At 41.5% G+C, this 21481-nt stretch overlaps 2 protein-coding genes across 4 annotated transcripts in view; one reads left to right on the top strand and one right to left on the bottom strand.

Annotated features, from left to right (window-relative positions):
• ahi1 (Abelson helper integration site 1) overlaps positions 1-21481 on the top strand; it is a 33688-nt gene that overhangs the window by 2943 nt on the left and 9264 nt on the right. For 2 of the 3 annotated variants that reach the window (XR_015089224.1, XR_015089225.1), the window contains exons 6-25: positions 518-710; positions 822-917; positions 1315-1500; positions 1597-1752; positions 2081-2213; positions 2294-2417; positions 3165-3394; positions 3644-3747; positions 4667-4785; positions 5724-5995; positions 6415-6578; positions 6672-6705; positions 7382-7416; positions 7689-7781; positions 8757-8801; positions 8885-9047; positions 9401-9462; positions 9769-9857; positions 10620-10811; positions 18415-18527. Coding sequence is in view for 1 of the 3 variants with exons in the window: in XM_086048637.1 (XP_085904763.1) it covers positions 518-710; positions 822-917; positions 1315-1500; positions 1597-1752; positions 2081-2213; positions 2294-2417; positions 3165-3394; positions 3644-3747; positions 4667-4785; positions 5724-5995; positions 6415-6578; positions 6672-6705; positions 7382-7416; positions 7689-7781; positions 8757-8801; positions 8885-9047; positions 9401-9462; positions 9769-9857; positions 10620-10809 (2488 nt within the window). In the remaining 2 variants the exon portion in view is untranslated. Of the gene's footprint in view, positions 1-517; positions 711-821; positions 918-1314; positions 1501-1596; positions 1753-2080; positions 2214-2293; positions 2418-3164; positions 3395-3643; positions 3748-4666; positions 4786-5723; positions 5996-6414; positions 6579-6671; positions 6706-7381; positions 7417-7688; positions 7782-8756; positions 8802-8884; positions 9048-9400; positions 9463-9768; positions 9858-10619; positions 11444-18414; positions 18528-21481 lie in introns of those variants that run through there. The other variant, XM_086048637.1, reaches the window with a different exon arrangement.
• On the bottom strand, positions 11751-21173 carry slc18b1 (solute carrier family 18 member B1). Its single transcript, XM_086048638.1, has 13 exons — positions 20986-21173; positions 19536-19660; positions 17765-17860; positions 17572-17645; positions 16802-16949; positions 15456-15612; positions 14435-14673; positions 14279-14370; positions 13047-13142; positions 12897-12971; positions 12171-12264; positions 11947-11996; positions 11751-11825 (listed from the first exon to the last, which is right to left on the bottom strand). The coding sequence occupies exons 1-13, from the start codon at positions 21020-21022 to the stop codon at positions 11771-11773; spliced, it is 1338 nt and encodes a 445-aa protein (XP_085904764.1). The 5' UTR covers positions 21023-21173; the 3' UTR covers positions 11751-11770.

Raw genomic sequence — 21481 nt, 5'->3', positions numbered from 1 at the left:
CATAGTGCACCGGGCTGTGCAATTAAACCAAATTTAATTACGATTATTACACGCCACAGCCGTCAAAACAAAGTAAAAACAAACTCTAATTTTTTTAAAATCCCAAACTATTATCACCCTGGTGCACAGCCATTTTCAGATCCCTCCAGATATGTTAAAGTGTGCTCTGCAAATTTTGCAAATGTATTCATAATAAAACCTTATATAGACTTTTACGTGCCTTCCATGTCTAATGCCAAATCATGTCTAATCAACAATGTACAACATGTGGACTCTAATTAATATGGAAAAAGCATCTCAAGGATGGTCAGTGGAAACGCAATACACCTGAGACCAATTTTGAGCTTCTTGGCAAAGGCTGTGAACACGTTCACCTGATTTTCCATTTTTTTAAATTTTCGAATAAATTGTCAAGTATAGAATAAAAATCAACATTTCACGTCATGTTGTGTAATATTCTGAACTGCCCTTTATATTAACACAATGATGGAAATGTAACACTATGTTTACCCTTCAGCCATCGTCCCGTGTCGTCGTTTTACGAGCGAGACACCGTGGACCACATCCTTCCCATCATGACTCAGCCCTTCGACTTCAAGAAGAACAAGTCAGTCGTCCCCGAGTGGAAGGAGCAGATCATCTTCAACGAGCCCTTCGCGCACTTTGTCAGGCGGGACCCTGAGAGACCAAAAGTGGTCCTCTTCTTTGAGGTGAAGCATACACAAAATGCTCCTCCACACGTAAAACTTCAGAGCCTTTTTTTCAGGTGATAATTGGTTGCCTTCTTTCCATCTTTACTTCCTCCCTCCCTTCCTTCCAAGATCCTGGACTTTCTAACCATGGAGGAAGCCAAAGCCAATGTTGATGTTGAGATCCATGAGCGAGGATTCAGAAAGATTGCCTGGGCCTTCCTGAAGGTACTTTCTTCAACTCCTCTTTGCTCTTGGAATTTGTCGTGGAAAGTTGATTTTTAGTTGCTTGTATACAATTAGTTGGGTCTTTGGTGTGACGTTGCATATGGGTGGATCTCACAAATGTTCCAACTTGACGGTCACACACTCACTCACTTCGAGAGTCCAAAGTGCCATTGATTATCTGCTACTGTTATGCACTGCATACTTCCACCCGCACGACTTCAATAAGTTGAACAGGAAGTTCAAAGGCTACCCTACAAAATAAGATGTTAACGTTTTTAAAAACATGACCCTTGAGTACAAACGTTTGTGCACACATGCTCTTAACTGTAAAAAAAAATGCAGCATATGCCTCTTTTTGCTTATATATTTTTTTCGTTTTATTCTTTTTAACCTTTAGCCAGTTGGCGCCAATGGCGTGCTGAACACCGGCAGCAAAATCCGCCTGCAGCTCTACTGCCCGCCAACGTCGGCCAAGAGGCAGCCTCGCACCATAGAAGTGGTGGAGTGGTGGCGGCATTACCCGCGTGTTAAATACACGTCCACCCTCTACGTCACAGTGAAAGGCATCAGACTTCCTCAGCGCGTAAGAAGACAAAAATAGCCACCCTATGCTTGTGTCAGCCATTTACGGAAAAATGAAACGCATCCCTCGTGGTCATTGTTTCTGAAATACATTTAGGTGGACCCCAGCGTGCGTTCCATGATGGCGCTGCAGGAGGAGCGAGGAAGCACCTCCTTCAGCGAGCTGCAGGACGGCGCCACCAAGAGGACATCCCCGACACATGCGGAAGGGAAGAGCGCTCCAGCGTTCAAATGGAGCAGAATTCCCGGCCAGGTCAGTGTCAAGAATACGGTGGACCCTCGCAATTTGTGGTGGTTAGGGACCAGGACCCGAAGCAAATATACAAAGTTTGCCAATAGTAGACGCACCCTCAAATGTTTTTTTTTTTGAAATGCCAGTAATAATAGTTTAAGACCTAAATGGTGACCCCAAAGGGAAATGTTAGCCTTAGATGGAGCAGGACATTTGGGCGCCATCTTAGGGCACTACAGAAAGAGCACGTGTTCTACTGAAAAATTACACATTTGCAAATTGCTGTTGATTGTTGTTTCTAAAAAACGTTTTGGGTGTCCAGGGTTAAATTCCGGGCTTTATTTTAAAGGTGTGTCGGATTCCCAACAAGCCTGTACTGGTGTTCCGTGGAGGACAAATGGGCTGCTTGACGGTGCTCTTCTCTCACGCCGGGACGCTTCTCGCCACCGCATGTGCCGACAGAGATTTGTTCCCTGTTGTAGGTGAGTGACAGGCCGCACAAGAACCTCATCTGTATTTACCTTAATCTTCACTTACATAATAAATGTCGTTTGTGTTGCAGTGTTTGAGATTCCCTCTGGGAAAGCCTTGGCCGCCTTCAGCGGCCACCTGAAAATCGTCTACGAACTCTGCTGGTCCGCTGACGACAGACGTCTTTTGTCCGTCTCCTCCGATGGAACCGTCAGGTGCGATGCTCACACGAAATTTACTTATGTGAACAATATTTGAGGAGGCCATTCTTTGTCTTGCGTAGAGGACACATCCGGCATCTCTTAAGAAGGACTGCCGCCATTTGAGGAAATATTATTTTTTGAGGTGAGGAGTTTTTGTAAGTAGGAGAGACGGCCACCACATATGGAAATTTGATTATTTAGGGTGAGATGTTTTTATAAGGTTCACCCAGCAACTAATTGGGGCATGGCATCTACTTGTATTAGAGAGCGAAAGCCACTATTTGAGGAAATAAGCAGAGGTTGCTGCTTGGCCAGCAATTAAAGCAGAGCATCCATAAGAGTAAGATGTCAAAATGGATGACACACCCATTGACTAATTGTTACATGGCATCCATCAGGATGATTTTGAGGAGTGATGAGAATTTTTTTTTTTTTTTTTGATGTGGTGTTTATTTCTTCAGCAATTAATTGAAGCTTTACATCTATTCAAGGGATGACTGCTATTTGAGAAAATATTTTGTTATTTGAGGTGTCTGTTTTTTTCAAATGGACGACATTGTCACACAATGTCTATAGGAGGTAAGGCCACTATTTTGTGGAAATGCGTCTTTTGAGGTGAGGTGTTTAAGTGTTGAGGTGTGTTGTGTACACACTGGCGGTTAATTGAAGTATGATGTCTATTAGACCAGAGGCCACTATTAAATCAAACCATGGACATGTCCCTATAATACACCTTGGTACTGTTACTTGGTTTTGCAGGGAGTGGGATGTGGAGCAGTTCCTCCCGACCGCACGGAAGGTTCTACCGCACCCGTCGTTCGTGTACACGGCCCGGTACCACCCGGCGGCGCAGCATCTGGTGATCAGCGGCGGCTACGACTGCGTGGTCCGAGCGTGGAGGCTCGATGTTGACGACATCAACGGCCTGCTACTGCGCGAGTTTGAAGCCCACGGCGCTTTCATCAACTCCATTTGCTTTGACGCAGGAGGTAGAGAATGTTTCACCATGATGTCACACTCAGAGTGCGGCCCACCAGTTGGCCATCTCTGCCTTAGGGGAAAAAAATATATATAATGTATGATATATCTGCCGGCGCAACACGTTTTTGTCAGTGTTTCAGTTCAGGTCGTCAGTCACTTTTCTACCACCTGGAAATAACCCGACGTCTTTAGCTTACAAACATAAAATGATCTATTCAATTCAACCCTAAATGATGTTTGTTTCTGCAAAATTCCAGGACACAGGATGTTTTCGGCAGACAACACGGGAAGTGTCATCATGTGGAAGACTTCAGTAAGCGATGGCGAGCAGCAGCCTTGGCGTGACTGGTGTGTGGAGAAGGTAATAAATGCACCACGCCTTTGTTCAGACAGGCCTGGGTGGTGAGCCTTTAAAATAAAATGTCTTAATTATTTCACCCAAAAATCCTAGTTCCCATTTTGATTGTTTTTCCTCCTCTTTGCATATAGAAAAAAAAAGTTTTACCTCTTTCCCTTCTCAGCTTGATTTGCTTTATTTCTGCTGATTCAAAAGCAGCTTTGAAATCTTTTTTTCCCAGAATGTGTTTTTCCTGCTCGTTAACTTGCATCAATTTCCCTTTCATAGAAATGGATGTTTTTGTTGTTGTTGTTGTTTTTTTTTTTTATTTTATTTTTTTTTTTTTTACGGCTAATGTAAAAAAAATAAAAATAAATAAATACTTCCTCTTGGAAAAATGTCCCTTTTGTCAAAGCATGTATTTAAACATAACCTTTTAATGAACACTTAAACAGCATAAAATGAGCCATAAAATGAGCCGTAAAATGCGCGGCTCGACTGGTTCATTTGTCTCTTGCCAGCGCTCTCGCTGTCTTTGTTTTTTCATGTGGAGTTGTAGACAACCTGACATTGGCATATTTTCTTGTCATGCTGAGAACAATTTAAAATGATTCTGGTCATGTTGACTTTTACCTAAAGTCGCTAGCCCCTTTTGGGGGAAAATAGTTAAGTGCAAAAGTGGTCGGAAAAGTAGCTAAATGTTCCCATCACATGGTAAGTTGGCAACGCTGCTTTTGTAGACTACCATAGCTCTTCTGTTTATAGCTATGTCGTTAGTGTAAGCAACGCTCATCAGTGGAGATGAGTTTTGAACTACAGAGAGAGGTTAAAAAAAACATCCTTAAAAATACATTGACATCTTTTTTTAGATTTTACAAATCAATGAATCGCCCAGCCGTGATTGCAGCGTGTGTGCTCAACGCTTCACGTGGTCGTTTTACAGATTCACATCGAGGCAGACCTCAAGGGCATCCCTATCAACATGCTGCAGGTGCATCCAAACGGGCGCTGCCTCCTCATTCATGCCAAAGACAACGTCCTCAGGAACTTGGATTTGAGAATGTAAGTTTAGCATTTGGTTTTGTCAACACCCTTTGTCACTCGACAGTGTAAGGATCATAAACTGCAGCAGGGGATGGGCACGCAAACAATGTCCTTGATAACGATTCATAATACACCAAAACTGACAGTAATATATCAGTATTAACAAAAGTACTAAGAAGAATCTGGTTCAATTGTAGATGAAGTAATATAAAATGTGCTCAGTTCTAATATTGAATCATCTAGTGGCAGGATGGTCTTAACGTTACTTAACTGTAGAGAATACTGGGTGTGTTTTGGGGCAGGCCTTTATTTGTACAAAAGTATTTTTATAGTTTATTGATTAATAATATTTGTATTATTTTTGCAAATAAATCATGGAAACGTAATCATAATGCGACGTTTTAGAAATTTCCTCTCTGAGTTGGTTGCTAATTTGGTTTAAAATTATTGTCTTTATTTTGATAATAAAATAGTGTTCCCTCACTTTTCGTGGGTGATACGTCACAGGCCCCCATGCAATAAGTGAATTTCTGCGAGAGGTTGAGCTTTTTTTTTTTTTTTTTTTTAATTATTTTTCATTTTATTTTCGTGAGGATTTACATTATGAAAAGCTGCGATAGAGTGAATCTGCAATGCCGAACCGCAAAGTAGCGAGGGAACACTGTATAATAATACAATAACCACCCAACACAAATATGAATTCTCTTGTGTTAACAGAGAATGGAAAAAATAGATGCCATAATAAATATTATACATACTCAAGTAAATTGCTGCAGATTACCTGTTGAGAAATATGAACATTGTTATTTCGCGTTATCATTGCATGTTGTTGAAATCATTGTTGTAATGTTTATGTTTGCATTCCCATGCAGCCCACTTAGGCTGCCTGCTAGTCAGGACCCTCTGCTAGTCGCTCTTACAGTAACAGCAGTAAGGTTTTTGTTTTTTTGTCTCAGTATGACCATGAAAAAGTACACGGGAGCCACCAACCAGCGAGAGAGGATCAACAGCACCTTCACGCCGTGTGGCAACTTTATCTACTCGGGCAGCGAGGACGGAATGGCGTACGTTTGGAACGCCGAATCCGGCGACCAGGTGGCGGTGTACTCGGAGCTTTGCTACAGCTCGGCCTTGCGCGGCGTGTCTTTCCACCCTCACGAGAACATGGTGGCCTTCTGCGCTTTTGGGGAGGGCCAGCCCGTGCAACTGTACCTGCATGACCGCAAAGGTACAACTGGCCGCTTATGGCCTTCAAAGAAATTCACTCTGTATTTTATTTTAAAACGCAAATAGGTGACAATAGAATAGCCAATCAGGACTAGGTGGTGTTCCCTGTAATAGAAAGAAATGTTTCTCTATGCAGCCAATGTGAAAATAAGTGCGTCAACATATGTTACTTTGAGAATTAACATTAACAACATCAATGTACAACAATATAATTGCAGCGCACACCGTGGGTCAAAAGTTGTCAACATGTCGATACATAACATAAACAAGCACCATTTTTGTGGGCAATGTTCAGAACGATTGACTATGCGATCGCCTCCCATTAATCATTCGAACCGAGTAGTTGTCCAGCCCTTACCCAGGCTGCTACTTTTTCTTTCCCCATCACCCTCCCACACACTCAACTTTTTTCACTTACAGTGTCCCAATTGGATGCGCTGGGCACGAAGGAGCTCAGGCCGGCGTCAAACACGCCTGAGCCTCTTCACAGCACGCCGGCCTCCCTCTCCATGGACCAGTTGAGCCAAGCGACTAGACTGGCTTTGAAAATGCAGCGAGTCAAAGAGCAGATGGATTCCGTCCTTGTAAATATACAGAACAACCTCTTCCTTCCCCCGTTTCAGACTTTGTAACGTATAATGTTACTCTGTTGTTGTTGTTTTTTTGTTTGTTGGAAGGATCCAAATCGCAGGTCTTCATCTTTTGAACCAGGTACTCCTTACTTTGGTGGATCTTAAAACGAGACCCCTCGGGGGCTGCAGAATTACAATATAATTATGTGGTATCATTAAAAAAAAAGTACCGGCATTTACCGTACCTACAAGTGAGAACAGGCGATCCAATAAAGAAAACATACCCTACCTTAACTTTAAGCCATTTAAAAAGCTCTTACTGTATATGTTGGTGACAGAACCATCGCATAAATCTGACATGCCTGCATGAATTCAAATGTTTTTTTGAAAGCAAAGAGTGTATGACTTGATTAAAGACCTACTTTTTGGAGAAGTATTTTTTAGGGAAGAAATACAATAACTAAAGTAATCTTTTCCATAATAAGACGTAATATCACAATATTACAATTCACTTAATAAAATATGACTTGCTTGCCTTTGACTTCAAAATCATAAGATTACAACTTTACCTGAGATACGGGAGAATATGACTTCATTCTCATAAGATTATGACCTTTTACCCCGGCAAAATACTTGGACGTCTTTGTTCTTATAAAGGTTAAACTTGTTTTTTTTTCTTAATAAAATATGACTTTGTTCTCATAATATCTGTTTTAATGGTTCCCTGGACCCACATTCTGAAAATCCCTGGTTTACTTTCATCATCCCTTGTTTTATGTGAATAATTACTTACATTTTTATTTTCTGTCTCCCAGTGACAGGAAGGAGCCTGTTTTCAGACGTCAGCACGGTACATATTTTCATTTTTACTTCCTAACCCCTTGTAGTCCATTGTGAAGGCTACGACATGCTGCCCACTCACTGGCCACTTCATTAGGGACACACAATTTTAATGAGGTTGCACTGTTGTGATTGACACTGTCAAAACTATTTATTTTACAACATGGTATTAGTGGCTGGTAAGAGTATAAAATCCCGGCCATCAATCAAGGTCAAGTGCGTTATCTAAATAGCAGCACATTCTCTATGGAACTCATGACCCCCCCCCCCTTCCACCCTTAGATCAAATCCAACGCCTCGCTCCCTCCTCTCTTGGGCGGCTTCAGTCCAGTCGGGCTCCATCGAAAGGGGACGTCATCGTTCAGGCTTCAGACGGTGAGGATGCCATTTGAAAGGAAACGGGCAGATTATTACCTATTATGGTTGGGTCTGGAAGCTAACAGTTAAAACAGTTGCAACATGTCTGTGGCATGTTTCATTTTCAGTCATTTTTCTCTCGTGGGGCCAACAATGGCGAGCAGCAATACTCGTACGCTAATCTGAGCATCCAACGACACAGCAATTCCGTTAACTTTTGCCTTTGACATGACAGTGTTTCCGTGTTGTCCAGATAAGGCTTGAAAATGGCGAATGTTTTCGAACTCCAGCGAATGTTTTCGAACTCTAGCTGCCAAGACATGGAAGCACAAACTCTGTTTGGGTTCCTTATTATGTAAATTAGCCGGACTGCTACATCACATTTTGAGGAATTGGCAGATCACTGAAGATTTACTCTGCAAAATTCCACGCTGAGAACTGAGAACAACCCTCCCACCGTGTAGTCGATGTCACATCCAGCTGTCGCTGATTGACGGCCAGTTTGGGGCACTGGAATGCGCCGCACCTTGGTCCTATCTATTGTGTTGAAGAGTAGCGACGGCACTTGTCAATTTGTCAAAAAAAAGAGTCAATGTCTAAAGATTTTTGCACCCCAGAAGGAAGTACGTCATAAAATCAGACAGCGGCAAAGAACGAATAGTGAAAATTTGCAAGTAATATTATATTCAGAGTTGAAACAAACTGTGAGCGCCTGAACACTTTAAATTCATTTCAAACTCATTTTACGACATTACCCCTGAAAATATAGTAAGTGGCTTACGAGGTTATTTCAGTTAAAAATCGGAAGTGCGAGGACGCCGGCATGTACTATTTACTACTACCCTTTTAGCCATTCTTATTACGTTTTTGATACAGTGGCATATAAATATTCTTGTGAATTGCAAATCAGTGGGAGCTTTATTGTATTTGCATAACACCATTTAAAAATGTATTTTGCATAATATGTCCTGCTTAATAGTTATCATTCCACAGTCTCTTCCTAGCTATGAGCCTCCGGCGGACTCGTCTCAGCATGTGGTAAGCGTCCACTGTGACTTGTGCTACTAATGCAAGACGACTCTTGCTCTGTGGCGATCACCTGCCATGTGGCTCTCTCGTAGGTGGTCTCGCTGTACGACTACAAGGCCAACCGCTCGGACGAGCTGACATTGCGGCGCGGCGACGCCATCCGCGTGCTCTACAAGGATAATGACAATTGGTGGTTCGGGAGCCTGGCGGACGGGCAGCAGGGCTACTTTCTCGTCGCCTACGTCGCAGATCAGAGTACGTCGTATACGGTGTTGTTCCGCTACAGGGGATCCCCTTTATTGGGGGTGATATCTTGTGTACCGACCCACAATAGGTCTGTGATACAGAGCGGCCATATTTATTTAAAAAAAAAAAAAAAACGTACCGTATTTTGTGGACCTTTTATTCTTGCATTTTTTTCGGGGTTGAAACTCATTTACAGTGTGCTCTAAGGAGTGTGGCAGGGGTTAAAATATCATTTAAAAATGTGTATTTTCATGGATTGTGGGTGGATGTGGAACATATCCCCCCCCAATAAACGCTGTTATATGGTATTGTTTTCTGGTGATGCACTTTCATGACAATGTTGAGCTATTTTGCGCTCATAGGAGACTCTGGCGAAGAGGCAGCGGTGGGAGACGCAGCCGTGGAGAGGACGACTCCGACCAGGGTGAGTTGATTTCACAGCGTACTTGATGCTATGTTGCATTTTTGTTGAATCCTCGTCAAACAGCCTCTGCGGGCTTTGTGGTGTCCTCGTAGAAGTAGAAGCCACAAGATGGCAGCTCTTGATCGCAGATGACACAGCAATCATTTAGTGGAGGCTCATGCTGTATTTTAAAAACTTTTCTTTTTATGCATCTGTCGTGTATAGGTTAAACTGTCTTTCTTTTTCCTCCCCAAAATGAAGGTATTATTTAACCTTTCAAAATGGAACTTAATCGTTAATAAATGTGTCGTCCTGTGCAAATCCAAGATTTCCACTGCAATGACTCCTTCTGGGGAACTTCGGTTTCTCTCTGAGCATACCCTAACCGACACCGAGCCAGAGTTGGTGGAAGCCAAGTAAGTACCGTATTGCTTTTAAAGGCTCCTTTCTTTTGTATTATGTATGCACATGATTCAAAACAGCTCTCGGTAATGATGCGGTGCAGTTGTAGCACCAACGCAAACCACCAGAGCTGGGCAATCCGTCTATCTGACGGACCAGTCAGTCCATCCACCTGTGACGGACGACGGGAAACATTTTAAAATAGACCAACTAAGCATAGTCGGAAGCCCATGTATTTAATTCGTCTTTCCTCTGTAGTCCGTCTTTAGTGTATTTTTCACGGTGAGGAACAATAGTGATTTGTTGTTGCTTGGGGCACAGATTTGAGTGATGGACCAGGCTGTGAAAGCAGAGAGGCCCAATCCCAATACGCACACTTGCAGCCTACCCTGCATACTTGTAAATATCAATCATAGTCTGAAAATATTAGAACGAAACTCACAATACTTTGGATTATATTAATGTCGTATGCGTTGACTCATTGATGCGTATTAGCACTGACGATGTTAATGAAAACAAATACTTTAAAAAGTATTGTAAAACAGTCAAATGTTCTGCTTGTAATAGACCGTATATATTTGTTGTAAGCTTTAAGGGACACCCCCCCCGACCCCCCCAAAAAAGGTGTGCGTTTCATTCATTATAGTTTTTATAATTTATCGGCCAATTAATCGGTTATCAGGATTTTATTCTTCCAAATCGTAGAATCGGCAAAAAACGAAAAAAATCCATACTGGTCTAGCCCTATTAATTCCTACATGTTCCTCTTGGTACAGACTTAAAAAGAAAAAGAAAGTCAAAAAGAATGTGAAAAGGCTTCCACCACCACTGCCAGCGTCCTCTCAGGCCACGTTTTCCGACCCGGATGTCGAAACAGAGTCGGCCGACAAAGTCCGACCAGCTCGACGTCCACTCCCGAAGAAACCGACTAAGCGGCTCAGTGTTGCTGTGCGACTCGACCCATGACGGTACTTTTTTTGTCATGATTTTGTAAAGAAGACAATCACTTTTTTTCTATTATTTTTGTATTAAATGTCTGAAAAGGTCAACCATGTTGACATTATTTATTATACATAGGGGCTGAATTTCTGGACAGTGGCAGTTCTAAAGAGCTACACAATGCACTGTTCTGATTTCAAAACAATTCCCCCCCGTAGGAAATAATGTAGAGCAACGAAATTTTGGAATTTTAACTTTAGAAGGTGTATAGTACAGCTAAAATGAATTTGTCTTCTCATATACATAGGTAATTGAAACTTAATGATTTTCATGCTATTAAGGTTAGCATGTGCTTGGTAAAAGTCATGTAATTAAAAAAATGTCATTTATAATGAATTGATTGTATTGCACTGAGCCCCCAGAGCATCTTTTCAATGTGGCAATAAGGTCTATTTCCTGTTCTATGGTTGTTATCACTTGTGGAGTTCAGCCAGCACATGAAATCACGCATCTTGACAGTTTCAAGTCGCTCTACTTTGGAGGTTGCACTCTACACATGTATTACTTAGACATTTCAGGGACCAAAAAATATTGTTACAAAAAGTTTATATATGTCAGAGTTGATCTTTTTCTAAATACAGTATTAAACGTTTTACTATCATTTGAGTTGCCTTTGTTGTCTTTCACAGTGCATCCAGAAAGTATTCCAACTGCCAATACTTTTTTGATGCTCTGTACATAAAGGTACAATGGAGCCGACTGACTGCTTGGCATTTATGTACATATGTACAAGATTTATTTACTTAACAAAAAAATCCCAAGATGCATTGCCTTGAAATTGTACATAACAATTGTGTCCTGATAAGTAATCAGAACATTTAGTGTTTGTAATGTGACATTCATCTGCTGATGAATAGTAGGTAACCCTGTTTCACACATGCTGGGAATATCTCATGAAATACTGTTACTCAAGTATTTTACGGGGATTTTATTCATCCAAGAGTGGACGTCTTTCATCCATTTGTTGCCTCTTGTCGGGAATCCTGGAGAGCAAAAAAAAAAAAAAAAAACAGACATGCAAACAAGGTTTTATTTATGAGGGTTTAATGCAGTTGATAGTATTTCCTAATACAATATACTGTAATGTTGAAGTGTGTTGTTTACCTTTGCGGCATTGTTCGATGCCAGGTGTAATAGAGCGCCAGCAGGAAAGCCTGAGAACACATTGCGCCACACCATCAACCAATGGAAAGTCATATCACACACTTTAAATGTGCGACTTTATTTTAACAAAGCTCAGCAAATACGTGTTTCAAGGTTGTCTCATGAACTGCAAAGGAGGGGCCGTTAAAAGAAATAAATCAAAAGACCACACTGCTTCAACTTACTCCCAGGAAGGCCAAGCCTCCTTGGATGGCGGCTGCCCACTCGAAGCTCAGCCGCTGTGTGATGACGCCACCCATGGTGGGCCCGTAAAACATCCTGGAAACGGGGCACAAGCACACTTTTTACACCAGGACGTTTTGGATTAAACCCGACGACGAGTTAGCTGGCTAAACAGGCTGCTTTATGAATTTTGCAATCATGGATTTTAATGTTTGGATGTCGGACTTTGTTGTGTAGTCGCTGCTTCCTCGCCACAGGTTCCCTATTGATCAGACCTGACCACTTTTCTGGTAAAACAGACTGCTGTAGAAATGAAAGCCAGAGGAATTTTGCCGATCATATAAACTCTTGACGCTCTGACTTTGAACATTTTTGTGTAGTCGTTGCTTTGCCATCCTGGATACTAGTATACAGTACTTTCTAAATACGTAGGCTCTTATGTAAATTGAAGCCTTAGAGAGCACGGGGATCTTTCATTGCCTGATGTCTTAACTTTTTCCTATTCATCTGACGCGACTAGTTTGCTGGCTAATCAGGCTACTGTTCCGTATAAATTGAAGCATTACGAATTGTGACGATCATATGGATTGTTAATGCTCTGACACTGTTGCGCAGCTACTGCACCTTACATCTTTTTTTTTTTCTCTAATGATCAAAACTTTATAAATCGAAGCTTTACGATTTTTGCCCGTCATGTATTTCTAATGCTCTGATCAGGCCCGACTCACCCTGTACACCAAACGGCTCCGAACAACCCCGACACCATTCCCAGAGTGCTCAGTCCCTCCTCGAAACCGTTGTCGCTGCACGAGGGAAGGAACAAGGCAATCAAACAAGGAACTCTCTCGAGTTTTGCAGATGATGCCCTCGACACTCACTAGGCGCACTTGATGACCTCTGGGAATATGGGGATGGCGGTCATGGCCAGGGAAAAGCCGATTACCCCCAGCATAACAACCAGCAGCCAGAGTTGCCTGAGAATGGAGATGGAGGATTACATTCACTCACATACTCTTGTGTTAGTAATCAATGGAGCAGCATTGAAGAGGGAATACAATTAGAAGACTAAAATGTTGCATGCAAGGTACATCATGCATACATGGTCTTAATGGAATTATACGACTGGAATATTTGCACAGTTGTTACAAAAAAAGTCAACAAAAAAACAGGACGTCTATTGATTTTTGTCTAACAGTAACTTGTTGTCATAAGAATCAAAAGAGGCCATGGGGCTTTTGCATAATCTTGTTTAGCAGCAGGTTTTGGCCTCCTTTGTGGAAGTCTTTGTTTGGTACGCTAATCAGATGCAGCTTTTGGAGGAGGTCAAACCGTAGTTGCTTTATATATATATATATATATATTAATGAAATATTTTATTCTTGATTTTAGAAATTTTGCGACATCAAAAATCGGATCTTTTACAGCCGATACGATCAGCTGAAAATCAGGTAATCGGCCCAGATTTCCGATCACACGATCGGATCGGGATGACTACTGTAATATTTGTGCAGTTAGTGCAAATAAATGACAAATAAACAAAACAGAACAGTAACTAAAAAAAATGTTTGTATTTTGGTTTTATCTAAGAGTAACCTGTTCATATAACTTAAGAACCGAAAGAGGCCATGTGGATTTTGCATAATCTTGTTTAGCAGCGGGTTTTACCTCGTGTTATTTTTGGTATGCTAATCAGCTACATCTTTTGGAGGATGTCAAAGCACAGTTGTTATCAATGCTAGTAAAGCTTGCATTTCCATATTTTCATTGTGCTATTTTTTTTTTTTTTTCCAAAGACAAGCTCAATTTTGTCATCTCAATCAAAAGTCAAAGTTCTCGAATCATTTGTAATCATAATCGCTGCTAGGAAAACTAGCATTTCCATGTCTTGGGTGCTGTGCGGAATTACGCAGCTCATTGTAGCACCGTTAGCATTTCCAGCCTAACAATTGCTAGTGGCAGGTTGAAATGCATCCTCGGAGTACAATTACTGTAATGCACTTTATTTTGGAGTCAGCCAGGCCTCCATTAAACATCTCCAGTTGGCTCAAAATGCTGCTGCGTAAAGCTTTGATTCAGAGTAGAGTTGCATTTCCACACAGATGCAAAGTACCTTGGTATGTTAAAGAAAGGGGCGGGCCCTAGCAACAGGAAGCTGGCGGCCGTGGCCACGCCTCCGATCACCATGAACCAGCTCCTGGATGCCTAGAGGTGAAGGATGGATGCTTAAAAGGAAGACTTGTGAGCAAAGCTGGCTTTTAATACTCACGGGGTATTTATCTGTGAAGAAACCTATCAGCGGGGAGCCCAGCGAGTACGGGAAGGACAGACCCAGCATGATCAGACCCACGTAGCCGGTGGACAGTTGGAACTTTTCTATGGCGTACAGGGACAAGGTGGCGTCCAGGAAGCCCAGACCCGAGCTCAGGGTGAAGATGACGTAGCAGAGCAGGATGATTTTCAAGTTTTTGAGAAGTCTCAAGAAGGAGCTCTTTGAGGAAGCGGCGTCTGAGAAGTAGCAGGCAGTTATGAGTCCCTATTGATCAGACCCAACAAGTTTGCTGGCTAAACAGGTTGCTGTGAAAAATTGGAGGCTTGTGATTTGAATAGATCGTGTGGATTTCTTACGTTATGATGTCTCACTTTATGTCATCCATGCTTTCCCACCACGGATTCCCTTCTGATCAGACCTGACTAGTTTGCTGGCTAAACAGGCCGCTGTATCAATTGAAGCCGGGTACATTTTCAACACTCTTAAAAGGGAAGTCAACGCGAACATATCTTTTTCAAGAATATGTTCTATGCAAGCCCACTAGTTGAAACAGGGCATTCTGATAAATATTGCATTTGCGAATTAAGTGTTAATCCACTCATTTTTAGCCATCTCTGGGGGCAGCCATTTTGTCTTCCGTCGACTGAAAATGACATCACAACTGCTCACAACGACCAATCATGGCTCAGATTCAAAAAACAGGTCAGCCGTGATTGGTCGTTGTGATGTCATTTTCAGTCGACGGAAGACAAAATGGCCGCCCCCAGAGATGGCTAGAAACGAGTGCATTTTTATGCTTAATTTCTATTCCACAAACGCAAAATTAATCAGAACGCCGTGTTTCAATTAGTGGGCCTGCTAGGAACATATCCTTGAAAAAAAATATGTTTGGGTTGACCTCCGCTTTAAGGCTAAACTTGTGTGGCCACCACCACCTGAGTCCATATTGATGAGACCCGACTAGTTTGCTAGCTAAACTAGAAAGCAATATAGCGCGGGATCCGCTCAAACGTTATACCGATGGAGGGAAGGATGTAGATGTTGAGCGGCACCATGATCAACAGGAAACAGCCGAGCACCATGAAGGGAACCTCGTATCCGAAGGACTGGTAGAACCAGCCTCCTACCGGCGGTCCCAGGATGAGGCCCAGGCCCGTAAACACTTCCAAACTTCCCTGCAAGGAAAAGAGCGGCAGCCGACATTCTCGCTGAAACACCAGGAAGACAACAGCGCAACCCCAAGAGTTCAAATGTGGTCAGAAGTCAGAAATCATGCAAAGGAGGTGTGTACATGTGTATAAATATATATGCATTTTTTCTTATTTTATAGATTAAATATGTATAGTTCATTTATAACAAATTAAATAAAATTAAATGGATACCTACAACTGTTTTTGTTTTTACTACATAGAGCAACCATTTAATTATTTTAAATGGTTATTGTATTAGTTTATTGAATTGAATTACACAATTTAATCAAATGTTTTACTAATATTTAATCATTTACAATAAATTAACCAATTAAACATGTTAAATGTATAACTTTTTTGCAAGTTTTCAAAATTTGACTTACAACAAATGAAAAATTCCATTTTAAAATGAAGTGTATTGTTTATTTTATGAACGGTAAATAACGTAACTATGTAACAAACATACACGCCACATTTGTATTTTACTTACTAAATATAAATCAACCAATTAAACTGCGCAACAGAACATTTTGAGAAACGGCTTCATGGGTCCCTAAAAGTTTGTTTTTTTTATGCTGATATTAAAAAATATTCTTACTTTTTTGACCAGTTTTCTGGCTAAACAGGTTGCTTGCGACATTGAAGCCTTATGAAGTTTGGTGATCACATGGATTTTTAACGCGCTAACTTTGTTGGGTCGTCGCTGCTTTCACATCACCTATTCCCAATTGATCAGACCTGACGAGCTTGCTGGTTGAACAAGCTACCATATAAACTGAAATATGACAAACTTTGTGGCGCGCTGGCTGCACACTGCAGCAATTCAACTATCACAGATTTCACTACTGATCAGAGCCAGCTGGCTAGCTGGCTAAATGAGTTGCTGCTGCTGCTGCTGCTTTTGAAGCCTTCCAAATGTTGCTGATGGTGTGAATTTTTCATTTCTAAGCTCAAACTGTTGCGTAGTCATTACTGCTTCCCCATAATAGCTTGTCTATTGATCAGACACGACTGGTTAGTGCGTCACACAGTAGCGCTTACATGCTTCCACTCGTGAGCGTTTCCCAAGGCAGCAGCTGACGGGGAATGCAACAGCAGCTCTGAAACCTTAGCGCTCGTGATCGCGCAGTGTAAACAACATGCCAGACTAAGACAAAGGGTCGTCCACACTCACCAAAACAGTGGCCACATTGTTTGGGAATACTTTGGCCGAGAGGGCAAAGGAAGAGGTCATGGCGGCGGCGAAGCCGGCCGCGTCCACCGACCGCACGATGATGCACAAGGCGATAAAAACGGGACCGGCGGGAACTCTGTCCAGCAGCCTGCCAAGAGAAATAATAGCAGTCCTTTAAGGTAGCGCTTCTCAAACTGGGCTCTGGTGGGAGACCGCAAACTCATTTGGAATAAATGAAGTCATATCATTGAAAGAAAAATGCATACCTACATATCCATAGCATAATTGCCTAAGTCATATTTGAACATGTCTGGAAAACAAGAAGAAACCGTTTCGAGCAAGGACATTTCCATTTTTGATTGATTTGGTAACAAAGTTAAAAATGACTTGAGCAATTGTGCTACTTGGCTAACAATATTGAAACAAACATACTAAACCAAGGGGTCTCAAGTTATTGATAGCATTACAACTTTAATTTGGAAAAATATGACTGCATGCAAAAAAGAACTTATTTCTTTGTCAACATTGCAACTTTTTAAGTACGCAATTCTCGAAAGATTGACTTTTTATCCTCCCCAAACTTTATTACTTTACGTTTTTATTATTATTATTTTTTTTTTTAAACAACAACTTTTTATCCCCCAAAAATGTATTTTTTCCTCAAAGATAATGACTTTTTTTCCTTGAAGAAAAAAGAACTCGCTGGATTCAAAATGTTGAGAACCCCCGTTTTAATCCGATACGAATTCCGACTGAAAAGCAATCGTCACCCAAAGAGAATGGTGCAGCCTGACGACACAAACAGTCCCACGATGAGCATCATTTTTGCACCGATTTGAACGATCTGATAGAGAGACAAAAAACATGAAGACGCATTACAATAAGCGTGCATGTACTGAATGCGCATCCAATCATACGCATTACATGCGGGGGGGGGCGGCGGCGGGGACATGTTGTACTTACATATCGGCCCAGGATCAACGAGCCAATCAGATTGCTCACAGCGTAGCAGCCGAATATGACGCCCACCACTGTCTGAGATGCGCCTTTCTTTTCTGCCTGGCCACAAATATTCATTTAAATCAATTCCGCAAACGATTCAGAGCCTGAAATGTGTCGTTGGAGCTCATTCTCTAATTGTCGTTTTATCAATTTGTACTTGGGTCACAACAAAGCTACACCGATAAGTCATATTAAGTGGTTTGTTTGCCATTTGTTTAACATACAATGAATGTGTTGCTTGTCTTTAGTTAAAAAAGCATATGCGAAGAAGGCCTTGAAAAAAGTAATCGCGTATTAACTCATTCTGTGCCAGACATTTTCAGACCCTCTTTCACCCTAACGTTTGAAAATTTTTTTTTAAAAAATATAAATAATTTCAAAGGATAGAATGGCTGGACTGTGAAAAGACAAGTCAATTTGTCGATGGCAGTGAATAAGTTCAATTGAAATTGCAATACCGAGGGGGGAAAAAAATAACCATTGCATTCTTTTTCTAAATCGTTCATTTCTTACACCGTTAGTCTATCAAATTTCAAAATCCAGATACAGATTCCTGAAAAAGGTACAGTGGTGCCTCCAGATACAAATGACCCGACTTACCTTTTTTCAAGGTGTGAGTCATCGTATGGACGACAATCACTTTGGGCATCTTTATCAGATGCAAAAATTCACTATGCTGCTCCTCCTGCTGTGCCGACCGGGGCAGGATAAAGAATACAAACCTGTGAGTATTGTCACATCGCCTTCCTACACGTCCTGCTGCACCTTTGCTTTCAAATATCCAATGTTATAAACACAGCGATGATATGATGCTAATTGTTAGCCAGTCTGTTGCGTATTCCATTATGTCTTCGCGTCAAGCTAGCAGTGGCAAAGTTGTTTGGCTGTTTTCAATGAACATGTAATTCTCTTTGTTTTCATTTTCATTTGAGAGTGCGTATTATTACGTTCTATCGAGGCACCTTTTTTACCCACTTGAATACAAACGCAGTCTCTGTTAATTACTTTCCTCATTCACTGCCATTGACAAATGTCTTTTTTCACAGTCCAGCCATTCAATCCCAGGAATTTTTTTTTCAAACGTTAGGGTAAAAGAGGGTCTGACAATGTCTGGCAGTGAATGAGTTAAGCTCGTTTCAGGCCCTTGACCGACCAGAGTGACACGCACACATCCATCCATTTGACTGTAGCCCCAACTGACCTCCTGCCATGCCGCGGTGTCCAGCGAGGGGAATAAAAGAGCAATACACCGGGAGCTTTTATCATGCGTCTCACATGTGTATTAGCGGTAATTGCCTCCGCCGAGCACGAGTACTCCATTACTTCAGTGCACGGTAATCTTTGAGATCTACTCCACATTCCACATTTGTAGTATGTGACTGACGCACATCCTGCGCAGGGTCACGTTGTGGTGGCCAATCACGGTGCTCAGGCAAAATTATGTGCAATTTTCTCCAGCAATTAGCTTAGCCCTCGCCCGCCTGGGTGGGCGCCACGGAGCGGGTGCTCAAAATGCAATTTCCCTTTAAATAAATTATTGGACATTTGTTACAAATAGATTTGGACTTTTTTTCATAATTGAATTGTTTCTTTACAGTAATTTAAAGTTACGTTTTGTATAATTCAATATAAATATAATATAAACAAATATATTTTTTTAAGTTTCAATAGTTTGGGGTTGGGGTTGCGGTTAGGCTTGGGAGAGTTCAGAGAGCCTTTCTGTACCATTTACCTCGATGGGGAAGAAGGGTCCCAGAATGGAGTAGCAGATCATGGAGCTGAAGTTGACGGACGCCATGGATATCAAGGTGAGGGTCTGCTGCTTTGTCATCCTTGCCGTAGGCTCCCTCGATTCCTCTTTTTTCAAAGAACATTTTCAAGCTTGTATATTAGGGCTGCACAATTAATTGGATCAAATTATCAGGGGGGAAAAAAATCTAATTCCAGAAATTTAAATGAAATCAAATTTACCAAATGCTAACTGACAAAATATGCTCTTACAGTAGCTCGTTTAACATCACTTGCCCAGAATCCAAACCAAGTCCAGACAACGGATGACTGCTGATCCCTTTCGAGCCACTAGCTAGAGCTCCTCATCTCCAATTTTTGTTCTACTTTCTTCTCCCGCAATGACTCAGTAGCGTGCACACGCTTCTTTATTTAGACAATGAAGCCTCGAGCACACGCCCGCCCAGAGTTGGGCATTTTGCTACAAATTGGGCGTCCCTTATTCGTCATCCGTCTGCATGGTGGGCACCCTTTCGTCGTCTGTCATTCGCCTTTTTTCCGGGGGGGTTAATAGTACCCATCTATAAGCCGGTCCGCCTCTAATTTTAAACGGCCGTCCGTCGGCGAGTCCGACTAAACTTCACTAGGACGAATGACGCATTAAATAAAAGGGCTTCCGTTGCGTAGTCGTCTACTTAAAAAAATGTTCCCATCATTTGTCAACCTATGCAATCCTAATATGCATTAAATGACTGCCAGCAAAACAGGACATCTCAAACGCAGACAAAAACAGCCACAATCTATCAATGAATTAAACCTAACAACTCCATGATTTCACCAGATGGCGCTAAAGTAATGCAGTACTCCCCCGTTAATTGTGATGGTTACGTTCCAGTGCACGGCAGCTGTGTCAAAATGTTCTAATTAGCGGTAAGAAACTATGTCAAATTAGCTAACTTTGTCTCATAATTGTGTCATCTTGTACAGGTGCTGGCTAGTGAAAATCCGCACTATAAAATTAGCTATCTGCAATTTGAAAATCCGCGATTCTTTGAAACCACAAAATGTGATTTGCGATATGGCGAGGGATGACCGTCTTTGGCCTGACCACAAAAACAGCGAGCAGGAGAGGGTTTTTTTTTCTCCAGTGAATACCGCAGCATAGGTGCCAACACTAATCGGTGAATATGCAAATACAAAGGAATTTATGATATCCAACTTTATTGTTGTCATAATATAACTTATCCCCCCCCCACACACACACACATTTTAAAATAGTCCTTTTTTGTTCTTGCAATAACTTGAATCTTTTGCAAGAATTTCAAACTGTGGACAATAAATGCCACTGATGTTTTTGTATTAAAGCCGGATTGGCTCTGCAAACTCAAAACTATGCGGCGCTAATAATCACCACGCTGCCCCTTATTAGATTGCCTTCTGTAAAAGTAACCAACCTTGTGGTTGACAGTCAGCTTCCGCTTCAGACTGCATTCTCGTCCTTTTGTGAACGATTTCCAGCGGGTTGGTGTCCGAGTGTTGCGATGTTCAAAAAGAGAAACAAACGGGACTTTGGCTGACATTCACAAGCACACACGCAAACTCGCACGCCCACGTTCAATATCACTTGATTTATTTCTACTTCCTAAGTTAAGACACAACACACTCAGCGGCTGTTTCCGGGAGCGCTTTCAAACTAAAAGGGCATGGCGACTTCACATTAAAGGTGAACGTACGTTGTTTTCAATTCAGTGGTCTTTTGGGCTGACAGTTGTTCATTTTCTTTCATTTTAAATTCATTATGAAGTATATTGTTATGTTATATACAATGTTTAAAAATGCATTCTGAAATAAAACTAATACGTTTGAACAAAGTACTTCAAATAGGTGAATGAAATATGTATTTGAAATATTTTGTGTTATGAATAAAAATAGAAATCGGTGAATATATTA

The sequence above is a fragment of the Filicampus tigris genome, chromosome 13 (assembly GCF_054856515.1).
Source record: "Filicampus tigris isolate MCC_2025a chromosome 13, RoL_Ftig_1.0, whole genome shotgun sequence".
NCBI classification, from domain to species: Eukaryota; Metazoa; Chordata; class Actinopteri; order Syngnathiformes; family Syngnathidae; genus Filicampus; species Filicampus tigris.
This window is presented reverse-complemented; position numbering and strand designations above follow the sequence as displayed.

Bases quoted from the DNA above. Each gene is read 5' to 3' on its own strand.
- slc18b1 (XM_086048638.1), bottom strand. From the start codon at position 21,022: ATGCAGTCTGAAGCGGAAGCTGACTGTCAACCACAAG. The intron at 19,661-20,985 runs GTTGGTTACTTT...CTTTGAAAAAAG, and splicing joins AGCTGACTGTCAACCACAAG to AGGAATCGAGGGAGCCTACG. The intron at 14,371-14,434 runs GTGAGTATTAAA...CTTCACCTCTAG, and splicing joins TCTTCACAGATAAATACCCC to GCATCCAGGAGCTGGTTCAT.